Source organism: Candida theae (assembly GCF_024610275.1).
Source record: "Candida theae strain CBS 12239 chromosome Unknown scaffold14, whole genome shotgun sequence".
In the NCBI taxonomy this organism is placed as follows: domain Eukaryota; kingdom Fungi; phylum Ascomycota; class Pichiomycetes; order Serinales; family Debaryomycetaceae; genus Lodderomyces; species Lodderomyces theae.
In genome coordinates, this window is record NW_026261482.1 from 68,513 (window position 1) to 91,798 (window position 23,286).

The 23,286-nt window shown below is 40.2% G+C and overlaps 11 protein-coding genes across 11 annotated transcripts; 5 read left to right on the top strand and 6 right to left on the bottom strand. All coding sequences in view use genetic code 12, as the record gives it.

The window, feature by feature from the left end:
* Nucleotides 1-136: 136 nt before the first annotated feature.
* KGF57_004899 (uncharacterized protein) lies at nucleotides 137-1,549 on the top strand (the record flags this gene model as incomplete). Its single annotated transcript, XM_051754458.1, has 2 exons — nucleotides 137-359; nucleotides 693-1,549. 2 exons carry the CDS (start codon nucleotides 137-139, stop codon nucleotides 1,547-1,549), a joined length of 1,080 nt encoding a protein of 359 aa, XP_051606579.1.
* An 11-nt stretch (nucleotides 1,550-1,560) lies between these two features.
* Nucleotides 1,561-2,397, bottom strand: KGF57_004900 (putative serine hydrolase; the record flags this gene model as incomplete). Its single annotated transcript, XM_051754459.1, has 1 exon — nucleotides 1,561-2,397. One exon carries the CDS (start codon nucleotides 2,395-2,397, stop codon nucleotides 1,561-1,563), a length of 837 nt encoding a protein of 278 aa, XP_051606580.1.
* A 169-nt stretch (nucleotides 2,398-2,566) lies between these two features.
* Nucleotides 2,567-3,391, bottom strand: KGF57_004901 (uncharacterized protein; the record flags this gene model as incomplete). Its single annotated transcript, XM_051754460.1, has 1 exon — nucleotides 2,567-3,391. The coding sequence occupies one exon, from the start codon at nucleotides 3,389-3,391 to the stop codon at nucleotides 2,567-2,569; it is 825 nt and encodes a 274-aa protein (XP_051606581.1).
* A 337-nt stretch (nucleotides 3,392-3,728) lies between these two features.
* Nucleotides 3,729-4,511, bottom strand: KGF57_004902 (RNA recognition motif domain-containing protein; the record flags this gene model as incomplete). Its single annotated transcript, XM_051754461.1, has 1 exon — nucleotides 3,729-4,511. One exon carries the CDS (start codon nucleotides 4,509-4,511, stop codon nucleotides 3,729-3,731), a length of 783 nt encoding a protein of 260 aa, XP_051606582.1.
* Nucleotides 4,512-7,145: 2,634 nt separating this feature from the next.
* KGF57_004903 (tetratricopeptide repeat protein) lies at nucleotides 7,146-7,940 on the bottom strand (the record flags this gene model as incomplete). Its single annotated transcript, XM_051754462.1, has 1 exon — nucleotides 7,146-7,940. The coding sequence occupies one exon, from the start codon at nucleotides 7,938-7,940 to the stop codon at nucleotides 7,146-7,148; it is 795 nt and encodes a 264-aa protein (XP_051606583.1).
* Nucleotides 7,941-8,048: 108 nt separating this feature from the next.
* On the top strand, nucleotides 8,049-8,930 carry KGF57_004904 (uncharacterized protein; the record flags this gene model as incomplete). Its single annotated transcript, XM_051754463.1, has 1 exon — nucleotides 8,049-8,930. The coding sequence occupies one exon, from the start codon at nucleotides 8,049-8,051 to the stop codon at nucleotides 8,928-8,930; it is 882 nt and encodes a 293-aa protein (XP_051606584.1).
* A 1,546-nt stretch (nucleotides 8,931-10,476) lies between these two features.
* On the top strand, nucleotides 10,477-11,445 carry PCL5 (Pcl5p; the record flags this gene model as incomplete). Its single annotated transcript, XM_051754464.1, has 1 exon — nucleotides 10,477-11,445. One exon carries the CDS (start codon nucleotides 10,477-10,479, stop codon nucleotides 11,443-11,445), a length of 969 nt encoding a protein of 322 aa, XP_051606585.1.
* Nucleotides 11,446-11,569: 124 nt separating this feature from the next.
* Nucleotides 11,570-12,901, bottom strand: KGF57_004906 (uncharacterized protein; the record flags this gene model as incomplete). The annotated part of the gene is made up of 1 exon (XM_051754465.1): nucleotides 11,570-12,901. One exon carries the CDS (start codon nucleotides 12,899-12,901, stop codon nucleotides 11,570-11,572), a length of 1,332 nt encoding a protein of 443 aa, XP_051606586.1.
* A 211-nt stretch (nucleotides 12,902-13,112) lies between these two features.
* KGF57_004907 (uncharacterized protein) lies at nucleotides 13,113-14,339 on the top strand (the record flags this gene model as incomplete). Its single annotated transcript, XM_051754466.1, has 1 exon — nucleotides 13,113-14,339. The coding sequence occupies one exon, from the start codon at nucleotides 13,113-13,115 to the stop codon at nucleotides 14,337-14,339; it is 1,227 nt and encodes a 408-aa protein (XP_051606587.1).
* A 46-nt stretch (nucleotides 14,340-14,385) lies between these two features.
* ECM331 (Ecm331p) lies at nucleotides 14,386-15,705 on the bottom strand (the record flags this gene model as incomplete). The annotated part of the gene is made up of 1 exon (XM_051754468.1): nucleotides 14,386-15,705. The coding sequence occupies one exon, from the start codon at nucleotides 15,703-15,705 to the stop codon at nucleotides 14,386-14,388; it is 1,320 nt and encodes a 439-aa protein (XP_051606588.1).
* Nucleotides 15,706-18,127: 2,422 nt separating this feature from the next.
* INT1 (Int1p) lies at nucleotides 18,128-23,220 on the top strand (the record flags this gene model as incomplete). The annotated part of the gene is made up of 2 exons (XM_051754469.1): nucleotides 18,128-18,215; nucleotides 18,323-23,220. 2 exons carry the CDS (start codon nucleotides 18,128-18,130, stop codon nucleotides 23,218-23,220), a joined length of 4,986 nt encoding a protein of 1,661 aa, XP_051606589.1.
* Between the last annotated feature and the right edge of the window lie 66 nt (nucleotides 23,221-23,286).

A 23,286-nucleotide genomic window follows, 5' to 3' on the forward strand; every position in this document is an offset into this window, starting at 1 on the left:
TGTAGTCGTTAGTAGTCTGAGAGAAAAAAAAAAAGAAGAAAAAAAAAATTCCAACAATTGATTCCAGCAACGCTTGATATAACATCTGTACCACTTCATTAATCCCACGCACACGGCATCTGCACAAACATTGAGTATGAGCAATAGAGTAGCCGCGTATAACGAAGCAGTCCAAGCATTTCAAGCGGGAACTCCAGTTGTCAATTCAGCTATAACCACTACAACCACAGTTTTCACATTGTTCTTATTGCTCCTATCATTTGGTTCTTTATCATTCACATTACTTGGAGATATCAAAAAGAAGAGCTTGTTGAGTTATTTGATTAGTGCCATTGTTGCTTCATTGAGCGTCGGTTTCAGTGCTGTGTACGTGATGAACTACGTGGGTGTATACATTTGAGTCAATTTTTATAAAAGAATATACACAGGTTGTATCTTATCTCAAACTCCTCTAATTACGATACTTGTCTAATATTACTCCGAATTCCCCTCCTTCCCCCGGGAAGGATGTTTCGAGTATCCAGTTGTCACCTCTCATTTCCTGTGTCTCACCATTCCCGATCAACGGCGTATCGCGCTGATTTAAAATTCAAAAATATTTTTGCAACACGTCAACCACTTTTGCCTCGCTTCCCTATCGCTGGCAATGTACATATCATACCTACTATCGTTCCTTCAAGTGCTTCTTCTAGTCTCTGCAAGGGCACAAGCAGATGAATATGCAAATGATCCAAACATATTCGAATTGACGTCATCTAATTTTGATAAAGTGATACATGGCTCAAATTACACATCAATCGTCAAATTTTATGCACCTTGGTGCGGGTATTGCCAACAATTGAAACCAGTCTGGAAAAAATTGGGCAAAGCCATTGGTGGAGGCTCGAAACTTAGTGTCAATGTGGCAGCAGTCAACTGTGATAAAGATTATAACAAGCCCCTTTGTGCTCAATATCAAATCAGTGGATTCCCAACTGTCATGGTATTTAGACCACCCAAATATGACAAGTCCAAGGCAGTTGGAGGTAGAAAACTGAGACACGCTAGTGAAGCATATAGCGGACCACGCACAGTTAAAGCTATGCTGCAGTTTTTAAGCTCGAGGTTGAAAAATTATGTTAAGAAGTTGCATAATTTGGATAAAGATTTGGTCAATTGGGTTAATAACGACACCGACAAGGCGAAAGTTCTACTTATTGCAAAGTCGAATCTGATTAGTCCGTTGTTGAAGTCTTTGGCGATTGATTTTATAACCAAAGTTGACTTTGCAATGTACGGAAAGTACAATGACCAACCAAAGACTATTGAAATTGACGGCAAGCTGGTGGATGTGCCTAAGACTGAGTTCTCAACCTTGCTCTATTTAGATAGAGACAGTGGAAAGTTATTACCCTACGATGCGACTGAGAAACTAGACGACAAAACTAAGATATCAAAGTGGGTCAAAGCCGTTACTCAAGTCGACCCCGTCGAAGGACCATTATCTAATCGTGGAAAACGGCTTCTCAAATACAAGAGTAAAAAAAAAGTCGAGCATGATGAATTGTAAGTAGATGTCTATTAAGCTTTGCCAATGTTGTCCATCATCTCTAATAACAAGTCTATATCTTCAACCTTTTTCTCATCCTTTTCAACATCCTTAAGTTTGTTTTCACTTTGAATCCAGTTGACAACTTGATCTATATATAATTTCGAATTGGGCACAAAATGCCCACCAGGATGTTTCAATAGATCAGACTTGTTCTTGGTGATGTTGTACAATGACAAACTTCGATCTTCAGCAACGACCGTGTCCAATTCTCCATAAACATGCAAATATCTCAATGAATCCAGGTTCGACTCGTAATAGCTATCGTATTTGTCGTTTCCAGACTTCTTACTGGTGTCCAATTTGAATCCAGAATACAAAATGACAAATTTCAATGGCAGAGTGTCAAATAGCTGAGCAAATTTTTCAGCCACAAGACCAGCAAATGCTGCTCCTTGAGAAAATCCAACCAACCCAACAATAGGTAACTTTGCATCGTCTTCGTCTTCTTTACCCACTTCTCTATCATCATCATCTGGAATTATCGTTCCCTCGTGAATATATCTCTTCAAAGATTTGATTGAGTCGTCCAAATTGATCCCATCGTTGGTTTTGCCCAACTTCACCCACCAGCCGCGATATGTCACATCATTCTGTTCAGACGAGCCAAATTTCGATAATGAGTCTGTTGTGGGCAAGTCTGCGGGGGTCAATATATATGGTGCATTCAAATATTGACATTTATAACCTAGTTTGGAGATCTTTTTCCGCAATGCTGAAGTCTTGGCATAAAAGAGGGAGGCGTTTTGAGTGTAGCCGTGAAGGAATAGTATCTTTCCTTTGTATGTTTGTTGTTTGCTTGTTGTCATGGGAGGAAAAGTGGAGCTAGTGGTGAGTTATCAATAGAGCTGGGCTACAGAATTGTGGCTTCATCAAATAAAATTTCAGATGCGAAATCCTTGGCGGAGTTGTCTTACAACACAGAACAAACATCAAAGTAATACACTTACACACTAGCTACACAAATTCTCCCCACACTCAAGCGGTCTTTTCAGTTGCAGTGGATCCTGGGATATTGCTGGTAGTTCCAGATCCAACAACTGTTTGCTTTTCTTTTTCTTTCTCTTCCTTTTTGATCTTGGCCAATCTCACTGCCTCCTCATGAACATCCTTAACATCACCAGCGAGACTTTGATAATACTTGTGGATCCTCTTTCCCAAAGGTGAGTTCACGGCACTGTCAAAGTACTTTTGCAATCCGGAACTAGCAAATGTGTTTTGTGCCCTCTGCAATTGCTGATTCACAGTAGATTCTGGATCCTGCGAGTGCACGTACTTTTTATCCAATGACGTAATGAAGGATTGAAATCTCTCTGAAACCCCATTCTTCTTGTCAAACTCTAATCCACGTTCAATAATTGGATCCGACAAAACGTATCCATCCGCCAACAATTGCGCCAAGATTGCATACTTTGGTTTCTCCTCTTGCTCAACGTCGTCGTATGTCTTGTCACCAGTCTTGATTGAGTCGTTCTCAGCACCACCTCCAGTGGCAGCTCCACCAGCACCTACAGCACCGCTCAATGTGTCCTTGATGTCCCCTTGTTGCGGAGCCAAGGGCTTGGCTCCATCGGTGATTTCCAAATCCTCCTCGACTTTGATGAACGAGTTTTCCAATTCAGCGTCATTCAACAACAATGCAGTTGAGACGGCTTTTGGTGAAGCAAACACAACTTGGTACTTTTTAGTCTTGCCATTGTCCTCAAGCGGCACCAAGTCGGAGACTTTTCCGCAAAAGGAGAAAAACTCCGACACTTTTGCAGGTGCAACGTGGGAAGGAATGTTGGAAGCTATAACAGACATTGCAGAAATTGAAGTTGAAATTGAAATTGAAATTGAAATTAAGTTGTGATAATGTGCCAATTGAGGAAAAGGTTGATTGTGTTTCCAAAAAAAAAGGAGCAATTAGGTCTCCTATTTATGTAGATAATGACGCCTCGATTGTATGTGCGGCGTGGCTACTTATTGGGTTTTGTGTAATGAAACAGTGTCACAGGCAATTGTAGGTTGCTATACAACTTGCGCCACAAGCTCCAAATAGGTACTTTCCTGCAAAATAGAATTGTATCGCAACTTACTTAAAGATTTGATCTTCTTGTATTGATTGATAAAGACAAACTTTACTACGTAATGACAAAACTCAGGTTTTAATTACGGCTCGTCCTGAATTTCTCGTACCAATTTGTGCCACTTTCAACGCTTCGTTACGAATCTCCCTGACATCAGCATGATCAACACTCTTGTAAAAAGGGCTAACCTTAGAGTCGACAGACTGAGGAGTCGTACCCATAGCAACACTAGAATCATCAAAGTATTTCTTTAGCTGCTCACTTTCATAAGCTTTTTTCATATCACCTTTCAAACAGTAGTTGTTAAGAGAATCAATAAATGCTTGGTATTTTGGAGAAATTCCATACCTCTTGTCGAACCTAACTCCGCGGTCTATAATAGCATCAGCAATGTCATACCCTCCTGCAATTATTTCAGCGAGTACAACTGATTTTGGTTTGTATTCTTGACCAATATCAGCAGTAGGGACAGAATCCCAACTCGAGTCACTAGTATCCAGACCAAACACTCGCCCATGAGCAAAGTCCAAAGTGAATGCAATGTCTTCTTTACGTAATTGTTGTAATGTCGGCCGTCCATTGTGATGACTGGCGAACCCATTCATTTCCAAGGGCCGTTCCTGGAACTTATCAACTCGGAGGAAGTAACCATGCTCTATCTCCACATCATCTAGCAAAAGAGCAGTGGGAACAGCTTGTGGCGACATGTAAATGATTTCGTACTGACGTAGATTCTGTATTGTATCCCGTTTCATTGGAACAATAGCTGAGATGGTTCCAGCATATTGAAACAATCGTCTGAGTTGAGCAGTTGTGATGTGGCCAGGAACTTCTGATACAGTAATTGATGACATTATTTGACCCAAGTGTAGACAAGTATGTAATAAGTGGCTTGATTTTGATGAAGTGAGACTTAATCCATGTTTATATAATTGCTAGATGTGGAAGGGGTAGTTACTCGTAAGGTTATAACGTTTCAAGTGTCTTGCGTTATGCCCGATCCGCGTTGCATTCCTTTATTATTTTTCTATTGTGGCACGTTTCCACAATTTCCGAGATAGGACCATCTGCGAATACTTCATAGGTCCTAATTGGATAAATTAGGTCCAGTTATGGTAATCTAGTATGTATTAGCATTTTAAAAATAGAAAAATGATTACCTAGTTCTCTAGTCACTAGGTAAATATTAGGATTGTGAATTTTTACAATGTATAAAAGCACAAAAAGAGGTCAAACTCGGTCTTGCAGCTAATAATATGATGCGCCAGCGTCCACAGATCTGAAATAGCTCAAACTTTTAGCACCGCTTTGATCAAAACTCGTTTGCAGTCAAGCTTTTAGAATGACAAGTCAATTCCGAAGTTCGCAAATCCCTCTTGGTTATATGCACTCCCAAACATAAAAATGCTGGCAACGGCTGAAAGAGAATATGAACAAGGATAGGGTGCTATTGTTGAATAAAATACGTTCATATCTTCCTATTTCTTCGATTTAGTAATGATGGCGTTACCGGCAAGAATGAGTACTTGAATAATTTGTGGGATCATTTGAATTGGGATGTGATCAATAAGAGATTGTTCCAGGTGTAGGTAGGGGGGGAAAGCCATGTACATAGAAAAAGCTTACTAATAGATGTTTTCTGAATGCGTATCTAAACCAGGAAGCAGTAAGGGATGCGGAGTCTGTGTAAGTAGTGTTATGTGCTGTATTTGATTTTAAAGTGCCTTTTCTAGCAGAATTGCCGCAGAATTGCCGCAAAACACTTTTTTTCACAGTATGAGGTGTTTTGGCTGCGAGATATTTGCTGAGACATTAATGCTTAATCAGAATGCTTGTCGCTAGTTGTAATTGAAAGATTTGTGCCTTCTTCAGTAGCATATCATATCTTGACTTAGTGTGCTTGGTCATACTTCCTGCATGTAGAGAGTTTAGTTTCCTCATCAGGAAATCGCCGTACACTGTTGTAAAACACACACACACGCACACCACACAAGGATAAATTTTTCATCCACACGCTATAAATGCCAGTGAACATTCCCTCTTATAGTAAGTGTCATATCAGCTACTACAACTCGATTGAACATCAGGAACACACCAAAACCAACACGAGCATAATCATACCCCATAATGTCTTCCAACAACGATCAAACAACGTCAAGCTGTAGCTGCGGTACTTCATGTACTTGTGCTAAAGAACAAGGTGGTTGCAAATGCAGCAGTTGCTCAAAGTGAGTCGAAATGGGACTTTGAGCCGTATATTGGTAACCCATAGGTGTATAGCTAGCTCAAATACATAATTTGTTTCATGACAAAGGTGTATACTTCGTAGGTCTTCACGAATTGAATGCACTAGCTTGCTGCCAACAACCTATTTCCAAGAAACGTCTCATACAGCGGGACTTTTAATCGCGAGCTTGAAACTCTTAGGCCATCCACATTGTTTCAAACCCAACTGCGTGGATCATTCCAATTGGTCATGTGATCGTTTGATTTTTCTCTGCGGCGGGGTGGGGGCGGGAGTTGAAGCGGACATTTGGGTCGGAGTTTTTTTTTTTCTAACAGCAACGGTGCATTAAGGGAGAGTTTCACTTTATGAATCCAACGCAATGTCTCCTGAGAGGAAAACATCTCTACAGTCAGTGAAGTTCTCAATTCGCAAATGTGCTTATATTAATAAAGTAAGCATACATAATCACTAAATCCAGCTGGGGCGTGTAGTCAACCATTCAGCAAAAGACATCTCAATTACTTTGGTTGGCAGGTACACTTGTCAGTGCTTTCACATTTGCAAGTGTTTTCGCAGGAGCAGCTATTGGAGCAGCAGGAACAAGAAGCTTTTGAACTCATTATTGGTGTTGAATTGATAGAATGGAGTGTGATGTAGAGGAAAGAAAGAGAAACAAGAGTTTCAATTCCAATTTGAAAGGCAATTTGTCCCCCTATTTATATTCTTCTTATCTGATCATGGAAAGCTTCTAGACAGAAATATATTGGCTGATTGCTGATTGCTGATTGCTGAATGCAGTAAACTTTCTGGGGAGTAAGCTTTTGTGTATAGTCAGTTGATTATATTTTTAGTCGCAGTGCACACACACGCACACACACACACACACACACACACACACACACACACACATACATACATCCATCTACGTATACAAAATTGGGTGCCAAAAAAGCAGTGACACCCATGGAATCCCACGGAGAAGTGGGTTACATCCAAGACCAGAAAAAAAATTTTTAAAATGGATGACCAGTCTCAGAAAGCCTAATTACTTTGAGATTGCCACGCTGCTAAGAACTTACCCGCGGATACGCAACACCCTAAGATCGAAAGGTCAAGAGACATGAGATTTTGTGGTAAATGACAGCATGTAATCTAAAAAGAGCTGGCTCAAGCCTCTATGGATATATCATTGCAAAAGCACCAGCAGGTTTGCCTCCCACACACATGGTCAATCACTGTAACCGCAGCTGCAATAGTCAACCTACGTTTTGGCCAACTCGAGTTCACAAATCTGGGTCAACTTCTCTTTTTCAGCACCGTCTTCCAAATCCTTTACTGATGCGTACAACCCTTCCCAAGCGGAACGGTTTCCTGCGTATATTTCAAGCAGTCTCAAGTACTCCTTCACACTTGATTGTAGAAGCTCGTTCTTATCCTTATGGGCCTGGGCTTCAAGTGACAACTGGTGATAATGCAGACCTATCTTGTCGTATAAGGTGTAAGCATCTGGCTGATTCAAAAGCACTCTCTTGAGACAATGAATGGCCTTCTTGTATTCCTTCAATTTGGCATATTCATCTGCCAACTCGCACCATGCAACAACATCACTGGGAGCAAGATTCAAATAGTAGATAAGGTTATTGATGTACTTAACACCGTCGTGTCTGGACAACGTGGTGAGTCTCCTCGACAAAAGTAGCTCATCTGGGTCCTCACTCAATACTTTTCCCGCACTTTCCAAGTCTCCAGTAGCTTCAAAGTAGATTGATTTGAGTAGCTTGATGCGCTGCGACGAGACCTTGTCACCGAATTGGTCATTCAATCTTTCAAGCACTGCCTTTGCTTCAATGTCATGACCTGTGATTAGAGACAAGTAGAAGTCTAGCTCAAAAAGCTGAAACAATTCAATGGAATCTAATTTGTCTTGGTGGTTTAGGAGATACGACCTGAGTTGTTTTGTGTGGTAATTTGTCTCTTCGGGAGTGAAAGTGGCAAACCTGCCTGTTGTGGCAACATTGAGAAGTTTTCTTTTGACGAGCGCCTGGTCAATGGACATGTTGGTGTGTGTATGGGGGGTGCAAAGATTGTACTAAAGTGGGTGGTGAAGTTGTTTTGTTGAGGAAATTGTTTTGGTAGCATTCTTTGCTTCCTCACACCAGGCCCAATGTCAGACGAGTTGGGTAAAATTTGCGACGACTTTCTCGAAGCAACTTCGATACTATCTCATGAACACGGCATTCCCAGGGTTCAGAAGCAAGAAGATTTCACGTCATGGAGTCGCATACATAATTGGGAGAAACGGTACTACACTGCTTACCAGGAACTCACCCACAAACTCAACCGGCTAATGTACTTGACCAAGTTGAAAGAGCTTGCCAATGTTGACAACCCGTCTCAGGAAGTTGCAAAGATCAAAGGGGAAATGGATATTGATGACTTGGATGAGCTATTGCAGTTTCTTCGACTACAAAACGACGTGATCAAGACTGATACCTTGCTAAATCGGTTTTTGCTCATGTCTTCCCCAGTGCTCAAGGCCATTCATCATGCCAATTTGAATACCTCTGAGACGAAAATCACAGATCGTTTGGGCGTGTTGTACAATGAGAATGGTCTTGCATTCAGAGTACAAGAACTTGAGAACAAGAAGCGTTGTGAAGAACGCCAAGAGGAGAACCCGTTTGACATTATCTACACCGAGATAAAGCCCCTAATGGAGAAGATTGAGCAACTGGAACTACAGTTTAAAGAGCTCCAGATAAAGTACGTTTCTCAAAAGAAAGCACAGGTGGAAGAAAATGAGGGTGCGCGTAAACGGTACCAAGAACTTGTGGAACGCTGGCATAAGCTAGATCAACTAAGCCTACTTTTGATCCTTTTGATTACAAGCTTGCCTTACGTGTGGCTGAATGATGAACTGTTGATGACCATGATGCTAGAATTGAATGGTATAAGAGACAAGTTGATGAAGTATCAGTCGGTGGTTAATAAAGACGACATAAAAGACTTTTCAACACAAGAGTTATTGACATTAGAGTTTGATTGATTAAATTACTGGACTCTGTCCATTATTATTCATCTTTCAATAAGTTAAACACTTTTATTCCAATAGAGTTGGGAAGTTGTTTGTGTCCACTTTCAGAGAAGCTCCTGGGGAATTTTACAAGACAACATAACTCTGCCAGTTACGCAAAAGTCTTGAGATCACTCAACTTTTACGAGGTTGTTAGACCCAATTGTAATGTTCAAAGAGAATTGAGCAAAGTTAGTCTTGTCCTGAGAGCTGTTTTATATAGAAGCTCATGTAGCTCCAAGTCTAATTGCCTGTTATTGCCTTGACTTATGGCATCCACGTTAGTTTGCATGTTGTTTGCTTATCATATCACGTGTTTTCGGATAAGCACTTGCGATATGAGTCAACTTTGTTTATCAAACGTGACGTGAGATGGAAATAAATTGAAAAAGGTCCAAAGAGCGATACCGGAGGGCAAAAAAAATAAAATAAAACAGGAATGACTTTTGGATTGTCGCTACCGCCTCCTGGTTACGGCGAATTACTGTAGATGACCGACGGAAATTAGAACGCGAGGTGAGTTGTTTGTTTGTGTGTATTCAGTGTGGAGAGGGAGAGAGAGAAAGAGAGAGAGAGAGAAAGGTGTCATGCGTGTAATAGCATAATAGATAAGAAAAGTGTTGACTCATAACTTTTGTTTTATATGCAGTACGTTTATCGCCCATTTCTTTTTTTTTTTTTCCTCTTTTTCTTCTTTTATTACTCATGAGACACACACACACACATACACACACAGTAGAGTAATACGCACACTTTCAAAACTCAAACCACAGTACATAATCAGTCACTCATCATCAACAAATATATAAAAGATAGAAGTTTAGGGTTAATATATATACACACACATATATATATATATATATATATATTACTACTACTGCTGCTTATTTACTTCTTGCCATTCAGACACACGTTCTCACTGTTTCTGCTTACACTCCAATCTCAAACTTCAACAGGCAGAACTGTTCAGAATTTCAAGTATTTTGGCAGCCACAACTACAACAACCACAGTTAACAACACACTTTCACTTTTCCTACTTATTTACACCTTACGTTACACATATACCACAGCTCAGATGTACCCACAATACCTTCACTAAGTCACTTTCCACTGCCTTTATCAGATCAAGTTATTTTATTTTTTTTTATTATATTCAGTTGTGTTGATATCGATCTAAGGTTCGTTACTCATACGATTTTACGTCATTTATTTTAACAACGAAGCAACGAAATTTTAAGCTCATAACGTTATTGAGTCGGTTACTATTTAAAAGGTAACTTATAATTTATCAGCTTTTTTATATCATCAGGAGTCATCATTTTGCAAGGGTTTTTTGCAATTCATTTTTTATTTTTTATTCATTTTTATTACAAGATTGCCTTTTTCTTATTACTTACAGGCGTTTAAATTATCAGGTTTTACAGGGGGTTGAAAATACAATCAAGGGGTCTTGCTTGCTTTTCATTATTATTTCATTTCAAACTAGTTTCTATTTTTTTTTTTTTATTTTGATCAACTATGCAATCTCCAATTTCACCATCTTGCAAGAAGGAAGAGCAACTGCAACTGCAAGTGGAAAAAGTTGCTCAAATTTCGCAAAAGACAGAAGGCGCTGACATGTTAACACCACCAAATTCGTCCTCCTCGACTGAAACAGAGTCGACATTGCTTACTAAACCACTTTCCCCAACCGCTTCTGCTCCGAACCATCACGACTACTACTATCAAGCACATTTGAGTAAAGCACAATTCAACTCAATTTTGGTCAATAGTGCCACCAACTTACTCAAAATCTTGTACTCAAAGCAAAAACAACATACTTGCGACACAGTTAAAACCAAGCAATTCATCATTGAGATTCTCAAACGGTCCAAAACATCTATCCAATCGTTACAATTGGCATGTTTTTACATATACAAGTTGATAATCACCACCAAGAACTCACAGTTACCCATCAAATGCCAGCATTTGTTTCTTGGATTGGTCATTATCGCTTCCAAGTTTAATCAAGATTACAACTACTCATTCAAATCGTGGTGTAAGATCATTGGATTGGATGAAGATGCTAAACATATCCAACACTTGCGCAGTGTTGAAATTCAAATACTTGGGTTATTAAACTATGAATTGGGGTTGATGGGCGACAAGTATGAAAATTGGTGTAATATTTTGTTCATTTTTGGCTATGATTTCATAAAGTACCAAATTATCAAACAAAGTTCTACAATGAGGGACGATATTTTGTCCAATGACTTGATTTGGGATTTGGATATGGTGTCATATACCGACAAATTGTCGAAATGGTGGCAATTTTTCAACGATTTGAACATCGATAATTTGAAATTTGTCAAGATTAGATTTGAAACTTACTTTTCACAACAATTGAATCAAAAGGTGTTTATTGTTCAACAAGAAGCTGGTAGAAAGAGATGCAGAGACGATGTAACTGTAACCTTGTTTGATCATATCAAGAAGATCAAGGTTTAAACAAAGAGAACTCAAAAACACAAAACACAAAACACAAAACAAAAAACAAAAAAATAAAAAACAAAAAACAAAAAACAAAAAACAAAAACGTATACAGCTTGTCTATATACAGTATGTACAAAGATTATATCAAGTAGAAACACCCATCAGTACCCCATTTACCTCTCGCATTCACTGGCATGAACCCGTCTCCTTGCGAATTCGCATTTTGTTGTTGCTGCTGCTCTACTCCATTCAAGTAGTTTGTAGATTTACCTATGGTGTACCCCCTCACCAATAAATTCCCTACTCCATCACCACTCAAGTTGTTCACCTTCATTTCGAGTGATTGGGGCATCGCCCCAAATTGGCGAGTATACGTACGATATTCATAGTAGTCAGTGGTTAGTAAAGGGCCCATGATGTTGTAAGTGTAGTATTCGCGGATGACGTGGGAGTTTGTGAGTATACGCAAGTGGTTGAGTTGTGATGACGTTAGTCTGGGGTGGGAAATGGAAGAATGGACATAGGCTAGTTTTGTCAGTGAAAAGATCCCCATTTTGAGAAATTGCAATTTGATGTTTTGTATCCATGATAAGTCAGTCAATAATGTTTTCGATTCGGGAAGGCACGTTATTTCAGTGTTGAACCTGGGTGTTTCATCAATGTGCACCTCCATTTGGCATACAAATGCCATCAACAACTTGACAATGGTGTTTGATACACCAGCAAAATCGGAAGATGGTACAATTGTCATTGATTTACCCGTGGCGTTGTACTCCGCTGGCAAATGCTTGATTGAAGATGCAACAGCGCTAATTAGATTCAATTGCGTGAATTTGACAACGACGTCAATTCCCAACTTCACCACTTTGTGAAACTCGATGGCTATTCCCTTATCTTTCTCCACTGAATACACATTGTTAAAGTCGTGTGATTGCTGTGGTGGGGGGAGTTTGATCTCGGAGATGAGTGTACCGGTTTCGGGCTTTAATTTGGCATCGTAAAATTGTAGCGGGACTTGCTTAATGAGACAGATCAAAACCACAATTACCCAGTGTGCATCGACTTGGTGATCCACTGGTATGTTGATTGCATCATATTTGAAATTATCCCACTGCGATATGTAGTAGTTGATGGTTGCAAATTCAACAAACTTACCCCTGATATAGATACCGTTAGCTCTTCCTCCCTCGACTTCTCTATTTCCCTTCTGCTTCCTCATTGCGATCTCCCAGATATCATTGCAGTTCCCCCTGCGTATCTTGTAGTGGTCGTATCGAATGTCAAGGCCAAGACGTAATCCTGTTGGTGATTTGGTTGAATGATATATAGGCGACTCGTTTGGTAGACGTGTTGGGTCAGGGTATGATTGTTGTTGTAAATAAAGATCAGGAACAGTTTTGAGGTAATTGAGTAGTTTCAAAATAGTGTATATAGTTGCTAGTGACACTAGAATTATGGTAACCGCAAACATTGGAGGGGAACTATGGAAGCTGTACAAAGCGTGTCTCTTTTTTTTTTTTTTTTTTTTTCAGTCTCTTCCGTTGGAGTTATAGAGAGAAAAGAGAAAGAGCAAAAGAAACAAGGGTGTGCAATGAATCGCGCGTTCTTTGTTTGTCACTGACGAAACACGAAACACGGAACACGAAACACGGAACACGTTACACGTCACACTAACCAATCCAATGAAGGAGTATCGAGTGTTGTTCTACTTACTCATCTCTTGGGTGATTGTGTTCCTTATAAATGAGAAATATGTACCTTACAAAACAATCCGACAATGCAAATGGCCAAACCTCAACCAAAATAGCAAAGCTGATGCCACCACGCAAACCAACATCTTACTCATTGCCGATCCACAACTAATTGACAATCACACATATCCAGGTCGCAACTCTTATTTGCTTAGTCTATCGCAACACACCGTTGATCAACATTTGAAACGCAACTATGCCCAATTAACCAAACTCAACCCAAACTCAACGATTTTCTTAGGGGATTTACTAGATAATGGACGTGCCTCCACCGACGAGTACTTCAACAAGGAAGTGGCCCGATTCAGATCGATTTTCCCACAAAATAGACAAATGTATACTAACCTTCCCGGAAACCATGATATTGGATTTGGCGATTTGATACGAACTGAAGTACGTGATCGATTTAGTGAAACTTTTGGTAATCCAAATTTGCAAACTAGTATTGCTGGGGTCGAGTTTATTCTTGTTGATACTACCAGTTTATCATCGACTAAGGATCAGATCAACCAAGCTGCGCTTGGGTTCGTTAATGGATTGCCAAAGAAGAGCATGCCGCGGATCTTGTTATCACACGTGCCGCTTTCTCGTCATCCTGATACTAAATGTGGCCCATTAAGAGAAAAGCCAAAGTTTTTGGCCTTGGGACGAGGATACCAGTATCAAAATTCACTCACAAAGGAGATTTCCGATTTTTTGCTTGATAAGATTGAGCCCGATTTGATATTTTCGGGAGATGATCATGATTATTGTGATATTGTACATGATCAAGGGACTAGGGAAATCACGATAAAGTCCATGTCGATGGCGATGGGGATTTACTATCCCGCTGTGCAGTTACTCAGCTATGTCAAACTGCCCGAGGGTTTAAAGTACCAAACCAAGATTTGCTATATGCAGACGCCATATATCAATGTGGTTGTATACATTGTTATGGCGGTTGTGTCAATTGTGGTTATACTACAGCAAAATTTGCGCTTGAAAACGGGCAATAATTCAAGTTGGACGGTTTTGCCGTTGAGTAGACTGAAACGGGAGGAAAAGAGCAAGATGGGTACTGGTGGGTGGAGAAAACAAATGTGTTTGGATGTGGCAAAGGAGATGGCCTTTATGGGAGTAGTGGTGATTTTAGTTTACAAATACTTGATTGTTATATAGTTTATATAGAATGGACTGGGATATTTCATGCGTATGTTAGCTTCTCTTACAACATGGCAATGGCAAGGATTAATCCAATAGGCATCAACAAGCTTGAGATAATCAATTTGTTGCTGGCATTTGATCTATTTGAGGCATCTCCATCTCCACTAAAGCCTGAATTGGTTGAAGAAGAGCCGGTTTCGGAGCCAGTTGCTGATGATAAGGTGCTGTCGGAGCCAGAAGTTGAGCAGATGTAGTTATGGCCCTCAATATCACCATCGTCGTGTAATTGATCAAATTCAGAGCAATCGAAGTCTTCCGAGGTTGAATTCAATTGGAAATCACCTACAACTCTCAGCAAACTGCTCATGGTCAAATTAGAAATGTCTCCACTAATGGCAACTGCACCTTCAACTGTCTGCAACCTTGGAAAAGTATTTGACATGTCATGTAAATCGGAATTGTTGAAGAAACTCAACTCGCCGCCGATTTCTCTCAAGTTTGAAAAATCAAGAGATGCTAATTCATCATGTGCAAACACTTGCAAGCTTGATCCAACATAAGACAAATTGGAGAGGTTCAATGCGTTGAATACGTTATAACTGAATTGCAAAGTGCCATTAACGTTTTGCAAGTCATTAGCGGAAAATGCCCGCACTGATTGAATGGTCAAGTTGGAAGCCCATTGCAACTCATTCAACTCTACCACGGCATCGTCATTGTTGAAACTTAAAATCAATGCATCAGAGACACTTTTCAAATTTGGAAATTGAAGTTGGGTGATGTTTTTGTTATTGTTGATATTCATGTATTGGAGAGTGGTGAATGTAGTCAATACGTTCAAGTTGCTCAACGCAGTATCAGACAAAGTGAATCTACCAACATCCTCAATCTCTTGATTCAACATCAAGTTGGCAAAAGAAGGTAATGAAACCAATTCCAAGTCTCTAGAGTTTTCCAATTGGGACAAATCAATCGTAATCAATTGGGTCATGTTTGTGATTGCCAATTTACCTTCGATACTGGTCAATTGGTTCAAAATGACCGAATTAAGAGATCTGGCGTTTGTGATGGTAACGTCACCAGCAATTTCTTCCAACTGGGGTAAATCAATCGTGGCAAACTCATCACCCGAGATGGTTATATCTCCATCTAAAGTTGAACATGAGGCAACTTGTTGAAGTGCGGTGGCGTTGGTAATGGTGGCGCTTGAGAACGAACAAGTGTTTGAGGTGGATCTTGAGTTGGAGCTGGTGGCAGTGGGGGAGCCAGATCTGGAAGAGGCGCTGGAAGCAGATGCCGATCCAGATGAGGTAGACGATTCATCAGCGGCATATGCGCCAGCGGCTAAAATAGCAAATAAGGTAGCAGAATTGAACTTCATTACGTGACCAAGACTTTTGATTGAGAAAGGAAAGAGTGATTTGAGTTTTCAGTGACGATGGTGCCCGATAATGAGTGGGAGGTGGTTGTATATATGGTTCAAATGTAGATTCGTATTGGTGGGATCTAAAATGAGTCTAACCACTTAAACGAAAGCCAATGGTGGAGAAAAAGAAGGATGGCAAAATAAAAAAGAAAAACAAAAAAACAGAAAACAGAACAAAGGGAATTTTGACTAAGGAAAGTAACGAGGGAACGAGTTGACTCGTGCTTGATATGAATGTGGAATCTGTCGAGTTCCAATATTTTATTTTGTGTTGGATGGTGAAAAGGTGGAAGAAAGGTAAGGAAATTATTTTCTTGGTTGGAGAAAGAAAAGAAAATATCTACCAACATATATATACAACGGCTAAGCACATGATTCCAGTGTGTTCTTCAATTCTCGCTTTTGCCTTTCATTTTACTGCAGAAGTTACTCTAGTTGGATGGTTTGATTACTGTTTGGAGTTAAGTACAGAGGTAAGCAAGCATATGGTTATGCTTTGGGGGTGGGGAAGTGGGAAAAAAAAAAAAAAGAGAGAGAGAGAGAGAGAGATTGTTCTCGTAGTGCGGTGCAGCAGGTTGGAAAATACAAAAGAACGAATTTTGACTTCAATCTTTTTCATTCTCATGCGTCTTGAGTTATTTATGTTTGTATTCCATTGACTTACGGTGGTTAACTGGTTTAGTGTTTTGTTTCAATTTTAAATTTTGCAACTTTATTTTTTTTTTTTTTCTTGAATGTTATTTCTCAAGGCGCAGTTTAATAATTTCTCGTACTTTTGATGTCTTAATGTGGTAGTCGTGATCAGGTGCCATGATTCAAATAATTATTTAAATGCATATTCCTCTAGTAGCCAACGCAAGGTCCAATAGAAAGCCATGATTTTCAAAATACATGCTTTGGGGAAAGATCAAGAAATTTTTGTACCGATGCATGCATTTCAAATGTACAACAATGGATGGGCATAATTGTGCCGGATAACTGATACCCCTTTATTCTTGCCCCCAATGAGCTTGACAAAGCTTGTGACTAAACTTGACATTGTTTTTTAAGTACCGTTTGTGAACGAGAATGTAATCCTCATTTAATTGATTGACTATCTTCCAGGTTTTTAAACCAGGGACCATGTGAGCTCTTGGGGGTTGATTCTTTGTGGGGTGAGATTGTCAATAGCAGAACAATATTTGAAAACGATGGATGTGAGTAATAGACGCGGGAAAATCATCAATTTTACTCGACCATTACAAACTGGAACGGATACAGAGATTGGAAAGATATCATCAGAAGTGAAAGTCGTGTTGCCAACAGTTAATTGTTACGAGTATTACTATTAGTGTCTATGATAAACCATTATTGATGTTATATAAAAGTTACCAAATCTATATAGGTATTCTAGGAATTCTTCACTCAAGTTTGTACCGCCCCCCCCCTCAAACACTCGTTTTCAATTAATTAAGCGTGATTGCTTTGTTCCTGTCTTCTGTGTCGCTTCTTACTCCTTCCATTTACACTTTTTGTTGTAGTTGCTGCAAAAAAAAAAGTGGCAAAAAAAAGGACTTTAGGACGAGGCGCATATCCTCGTTCCACAAGCAGAGCTTGAGTGTTAGTCTGATATAAATGACCTACCTTCTTTGTGTCCCGAACTAGAAGGATTGGAAGATGCAACACATGCAACACTACTCCTCGGCAAAAGATTCAAGCATATGGAGGCTCAGGTGCTTTAGCTTGTAGATATATAGACTGATTTCCAAAACGCGTCTCAAGAGACCTAATCGCTGCATTCTTCTTTTGAGCTGAGCATTGCACTAGTAGGCAATCTGCTTAAGTCCCTATATACTAAGTACCGAGGGATTTGGGTCCCACTTTCAACTGCAGCGAAGCTTGAGTGGCTTCGGCATTCCTCGAAAGAATTTGTTGAAGACTTTAGGCAAGCACAAAACAAAAACTATCAATGTTCATATTCTGTGCACTCAAACTACTTACATCCAGTTGCAAAAGAAAATGAGATTTACGGTTTAGACACACACACACACACTGATGTGCCCAAACCTTCCAGCAGTACACTTCAAATATGGCTCCATAAGCTGACAAGGACGCCTTGTGTATTCTTTATTTGTTTCTCTCATACATTTTCCCAATTGGGAAGAAACATAAACAACAGAAAATAGAGTGAGAAAAAAGAAAAAAAAAAAAGAAAACAACAGAAATTGATTGATTGGAAACAACAACAAAAAGAGAAGAACCACGAGTAGACTAACCATAGTCATTCCCTTGAACTCTACTTGATTTAACTCCAATCCAGCAACCAAACTGTATTAATCACCAGTCCACTCGTTTTCATTCATCCACTAAAACCGACATTAGCCTTGCTACACAGAGTATGTCACAATTGGAGCCACCAGTCGCGTCCAACCAAGATTTGTCACGATCACTGAGTCAAGGTACAGACTTCTTTAAGAACGAAAGTGGTATGTTGCAATCATAATCTGATGATTGATAGAGCTGATTGTGGTCTATTCTACAATCAATCATAATTCCTCTCCTGATAATTAGTTATACTAACACCCTTTTTTAGAATCTGTCGATCTATTGCTTCGAGAAATGAGTGCAGATTTGGAGAGTATGGCACCTCCAACCACATTCGACCCGGGCCACAGGCGAAATGAAAACAGCTTATCAATGTCGATCAATACTTCACCAACCAAACCACTAAAGTTTCCGAACCAACACACATCTTCAAAGGATCCAAACTCAAGTTCAGACACATACGCCAGTGATCAAGATCAGCTTCACAGTAAAATATATCCAGCTTCACAAAACGATCTCAAATCATCATTGGATAGAAACTTTGATATTGACACTTCGGCTGATATGCAAGACACCATTCAAATACTGGATCAGTATAAATCTCAAGTGGATATATACACACTGCAAACACCTACAACATCCGCAGTCAACCTAACAAACAAACAAACCTACACGAATTCATCGCCTAATAAATCAATAATGAAGAAACCTGGAACAAGCTCGCCCAAAAAAGTTGCATTTACCGCAACTGATCCAAAAATTTATCAGTATGCTCAAGGACAACAGGAAACTGGCAATGAACCACAACAAAGTATCAACCAGTTGGCGCTTCAAAAACCAATTACCCACGTTTGGGACCAGCCGCATCCACCTTCCGAGGATGAAAGTTTAGCTTCTCCACCGCCACCACCCCCTCCTCATACAAGCAAACCAACTTTTGCCCAACTCTTGAATGGCGAACGAGGAAGTCCAGAAAAGGGGAAAAAACTTCAAGCCGTACCATTACATGAAAAGGTTACCCCAGAATCAGATGAAGAATATGATTTGGATGCTCGATTACAGGAGTTGGAATTGGCGTCAAAGAACAAGACAACTGAAAATATTCATCATTTATCACTCTCTTTACAAACTCCCAAGTTTCAAATGGAGAACCCATTGGATTCTTTACAAAAATCACCAGATGTACAATTACGATCGTCTGGATCGTCGCAATCTTCTCTTCAATCGTTGCGGGATGATAACAGAAGTTTGAACTCAGTGCCAGGGTCACCTACAAAAGCCAACCGCGGACTTGCATTGCGTGATGGTATCAAAGGATTATCTGATGCCGCTGTGGAATCAATGTTGCCCAGAGACGAATCTGAGGACGCCTTGTACATGAACCTTTCCAATAGCAAACTAGATTTACATGCACAACCGGAATCGCATTTGGATTCTTTTGACAATTCATACGATCGGACTGAGCAGTCGATTATGAACTTGCTTAATAGTGCCTCGGCATCTCAAGTTGGGCTTCATAATGTCCCACAAGAAAAAGAAGTGGTAATAAAAAAGGAGAAGGTGCAACATGAGTCGATGATAACACAAGAAAGGGATGAGGTTCGTGTGAAGATAGAAAAAGACATTAATGGACAAGACTTTGCATCTGAAGAAGAGCAAATTTTAATAAAACAAGAAAAACTTCGAGATGACGAATTGCTTGAGCCCCAAGTTCGTGTTGTTGTAAAGAGGGAGTCCAATGAAGCTTTACAACTGCATGCTCCAACTGGATTTGGTAATCAAGTGCGGGAACGCGAGTCAAATGATACAACACAACGTACACAAGACGCCATGAACAGAGACCACCATTCAAGATTGAATAATGATATAACGGGTCGTGGTGAGTCACAGCCACAAGAATGCATGGAGAAACATCGGCCACATACTGCCACCAAACAAACATCTCACAACGAAACTTTGGAAAATGCAAACTTAGAGGAGGAGTCCATGATGTCAATCAGATTTCACACAGACAGTGGTTGGAAACTAGAGGATAGTAATGATGGAGATCGAGAAGATAATGACGAGAATAGCAAAGTTCTTGATCAATCAAACTTGCTCGAGGATGATCCTTCTCACACTTCGTCGAACGAAGAGTTTGCAGACGCATCGAATGAACTCAGCCAGGCCCTTGAAGGACCAATGCAGGGAGGTGTCAAGAAGGACGGAGTTCTTAAGAGTTTGGCACCACCAAGAGCCATCGATGAAGCTATTGACGCAACTCACGGTCCAAAAGATGGTGATACCATTTTGGCCAACTCGTCGAATATTGCTGATGCAAATGAGGATATTACTTTGCCACCGATCGAAACCAACAATTACTCCTCCTTAGAAGATGTGACTAGGAATATGGACTCGGTGTCTAGTTTTGAGCAAATGTTATCGGCAGAGAAGGATGTTGTGAAGCCGAAACCTGACAACTTTTTATCCATCTGGCATAGTCAACGCAACCAGAAAAAGAAGCAGATGCACAAGGTGCCTACACAGCAACTAATAGCTGCTTACAAAGAGGATCAAGACCAACTTAAGCGAGCAATGTCAACTGATAAAGTCAGAATCCCCTCCTCGTTGAGTGGGAAAAAAATCAAGGAGGTGAATGTCATGTCGAGGCGAGTGGTTAGCCCTGACAATTTTGATGATTTACATTTGTCGGGATTCTTGCCTGAACTTTCTAGAGATTCTGGGTTTAATGATTTACATTTTACCAATCAGTCGAGGGTTTCTTCGGCACAGCTTAGTAATTCTAACGTGCTTTCAAACATTGACAATAATCCGAATGTTGTGGAACCACCACAACCTGGATCTTACAATAGTCAAAGGCAAAGTAGAAGATTATCTTCTTCCAGCAGCGGCCATTTACAAAGAGCTTCAACTGCCGGTTCAGCTGCCACCCCTGCAAGTGGTGCGAAACGGTCGAGATTTAGAGTACCCACTTTTGAAATCAAACGATCCTCCTCCGTGCTATCTCCCAAGAACATGTACGACGACATATTTGAGGATGTTGTACCCAGAAAGCCGCCAACTATCAGAGCTGAAGGTATGAAGACTTTGCCAAGTATGGATAAAGATGACGTCAAGCGAATTCTCTCTACAAGAAAAGGTATGACACAGGATGAATATGCTAATGCCAAGTTTGTTGAACAGAAACCGAAAAAGAACTCAATTGTCACTGAAGCTGAGCATGGAGATCAACATATTCCACAAACTGCATCCATCCATGATGCAAATACCGATTCTTCGCCTCGTCTCCCACCCTCATTGGGTGCCGGTGCCGATGTCTTTCCTTATCTTGTGGATGAGCTTAACAAGTCTCCAAGTGAATTGATGTCAAAAACCCAGCCTGGTAATGCAGATTATCCAACAAGGACTGGTTCAGTACTTGTACACAAGAAATCGGCATTGCCTGAGCCCGAGTTTGAATTCGACACTTCACCGCATACACCGCATACACCGCATCACACTCAGAGTGGAGTTGATGAGTTGGATACTGCTGTGTCATTGAACTACTTGCACAAGGAGAATTTGTCACCAAGATCGACAAGGCAGGAGCTTGACTCGAAGCCTGCTGCAAAAGAAATACCACAACCCTCATCGTTACTGGAGCCCGTAGTGGAGGCTAAATTTGACCCAAATGTGCGCCCTGTGGTTGCCAAGCCAAATATTTCTTCTGGTGCACCTTCGACTCCCGTTAAGAGAATCCTGAAAGATTCTCACTCTCCAATGTCAAAGAAGAGCTCACCTAGAAAGAGTCCAATTAAGATTGGCTCACCTGTCAAGCTTGTGAAAAAGAATGGATCAATCACTGGTATTGAGTTGGCTGAGAGACACCAATTCCATGATCTAGTCAAAGTTGCAGATGATAAACCGAACTTGCGAAATGATGAATTAGTCAATGCCAAAATTAGAGACAACGTCAATCAAGAAAAGTGGGTTCCCGAACATAAATCGAATATGCCAAGTGCTGTATCAGTTCCATCTGAATTTTCGGATTCCAAGAGTCAAACACATGATGGGGTGCACCAGCGTCACAGATCTGATCCGAGGGTTATTGATGATGAGCATCCAGATGTTGCTTGGCAGGAGCGTGGTAGGTTATTTTTCCGTGTTCTTGGATTGAAAAATATCAATTTGCCAGATATGAAGTCCCACAAGGGTAAATTTACCATTTCGTTGGATAATGGTGTTCATTGCGTCAAGACACCTGAGTATGATTTGGATAAGAGTTTGGTTACCATTGGTAAAGAATTTGAACTCATTGTCGGTGACTCTTTGCAATTTATCATGACGATGAAGGCCAGTTACACTAAACCAAAAGGTACATTAGTTGAAGTCAGAGAAAGGAAAGTTGTTAAATCCAAGAATAGAATTGGTCGTTTGTTTGGATCGAAGGACATCGTCACCACGACTAGGTACGTTCCTAGTAAGGTTGAAGATACATGGGCAAACAAATTGGCTACTGATGGATCATTTGCTAGGTGTTATGTCGATTTCGCTCAATTTGAACCACAAGTGACAGGTATAGTGCAAAGATTTGATTTGAGTTGTTTCAACGAGTGGGAAACCAAAGCAAATGGAAACAGTAACGGTTCCCAATCCAATCAAAGGTTGAAGCCATACAAAATTGCTGATTTGGAAGTTGAAATGTTTTTCATCCCCCGTTCCGATCCCCATGAGGTGTTACCAACTAGTATCAAATCGGCATACCAGTCATTAGCTGAGTTGAGTAAAGAGTCGAATTTGACCAACGAAGGATACTTGTATCAAGAAGGTGGAGATTGCGAGATTTGGAAACGCAGATGGTTCAAACTTTATGCAACATCATTGGTTGCCCATTCGGAATTCAGTCATAAGACGAGAGCCAAGATCAATTTGAACAAGATTATTGATGTGATGTACGTTGATAAGGAGAACTTGCATAATTCGAAGCATCGTAATTTCAGCGATGTTCTTCTTGTTGAGCATTCATTCAAGATTAAGTTTGCCAATGGTGAGATTATTGAATTTGGTGCTCCAAATGGCCACGAAATGAAGCGGTGGGTTAATATATTGGAGAGCATTGTACAACGGAATAAGATAAGAAGGCAGCCTTGGATCAATGTGATGATGAAGCAACAAATTGGACAGTGAGGAGCGCTGAGGTGCTTGTTGAAGTAATGTATAGAGAGGCTAGATAATGTAATATAACGAATTAAA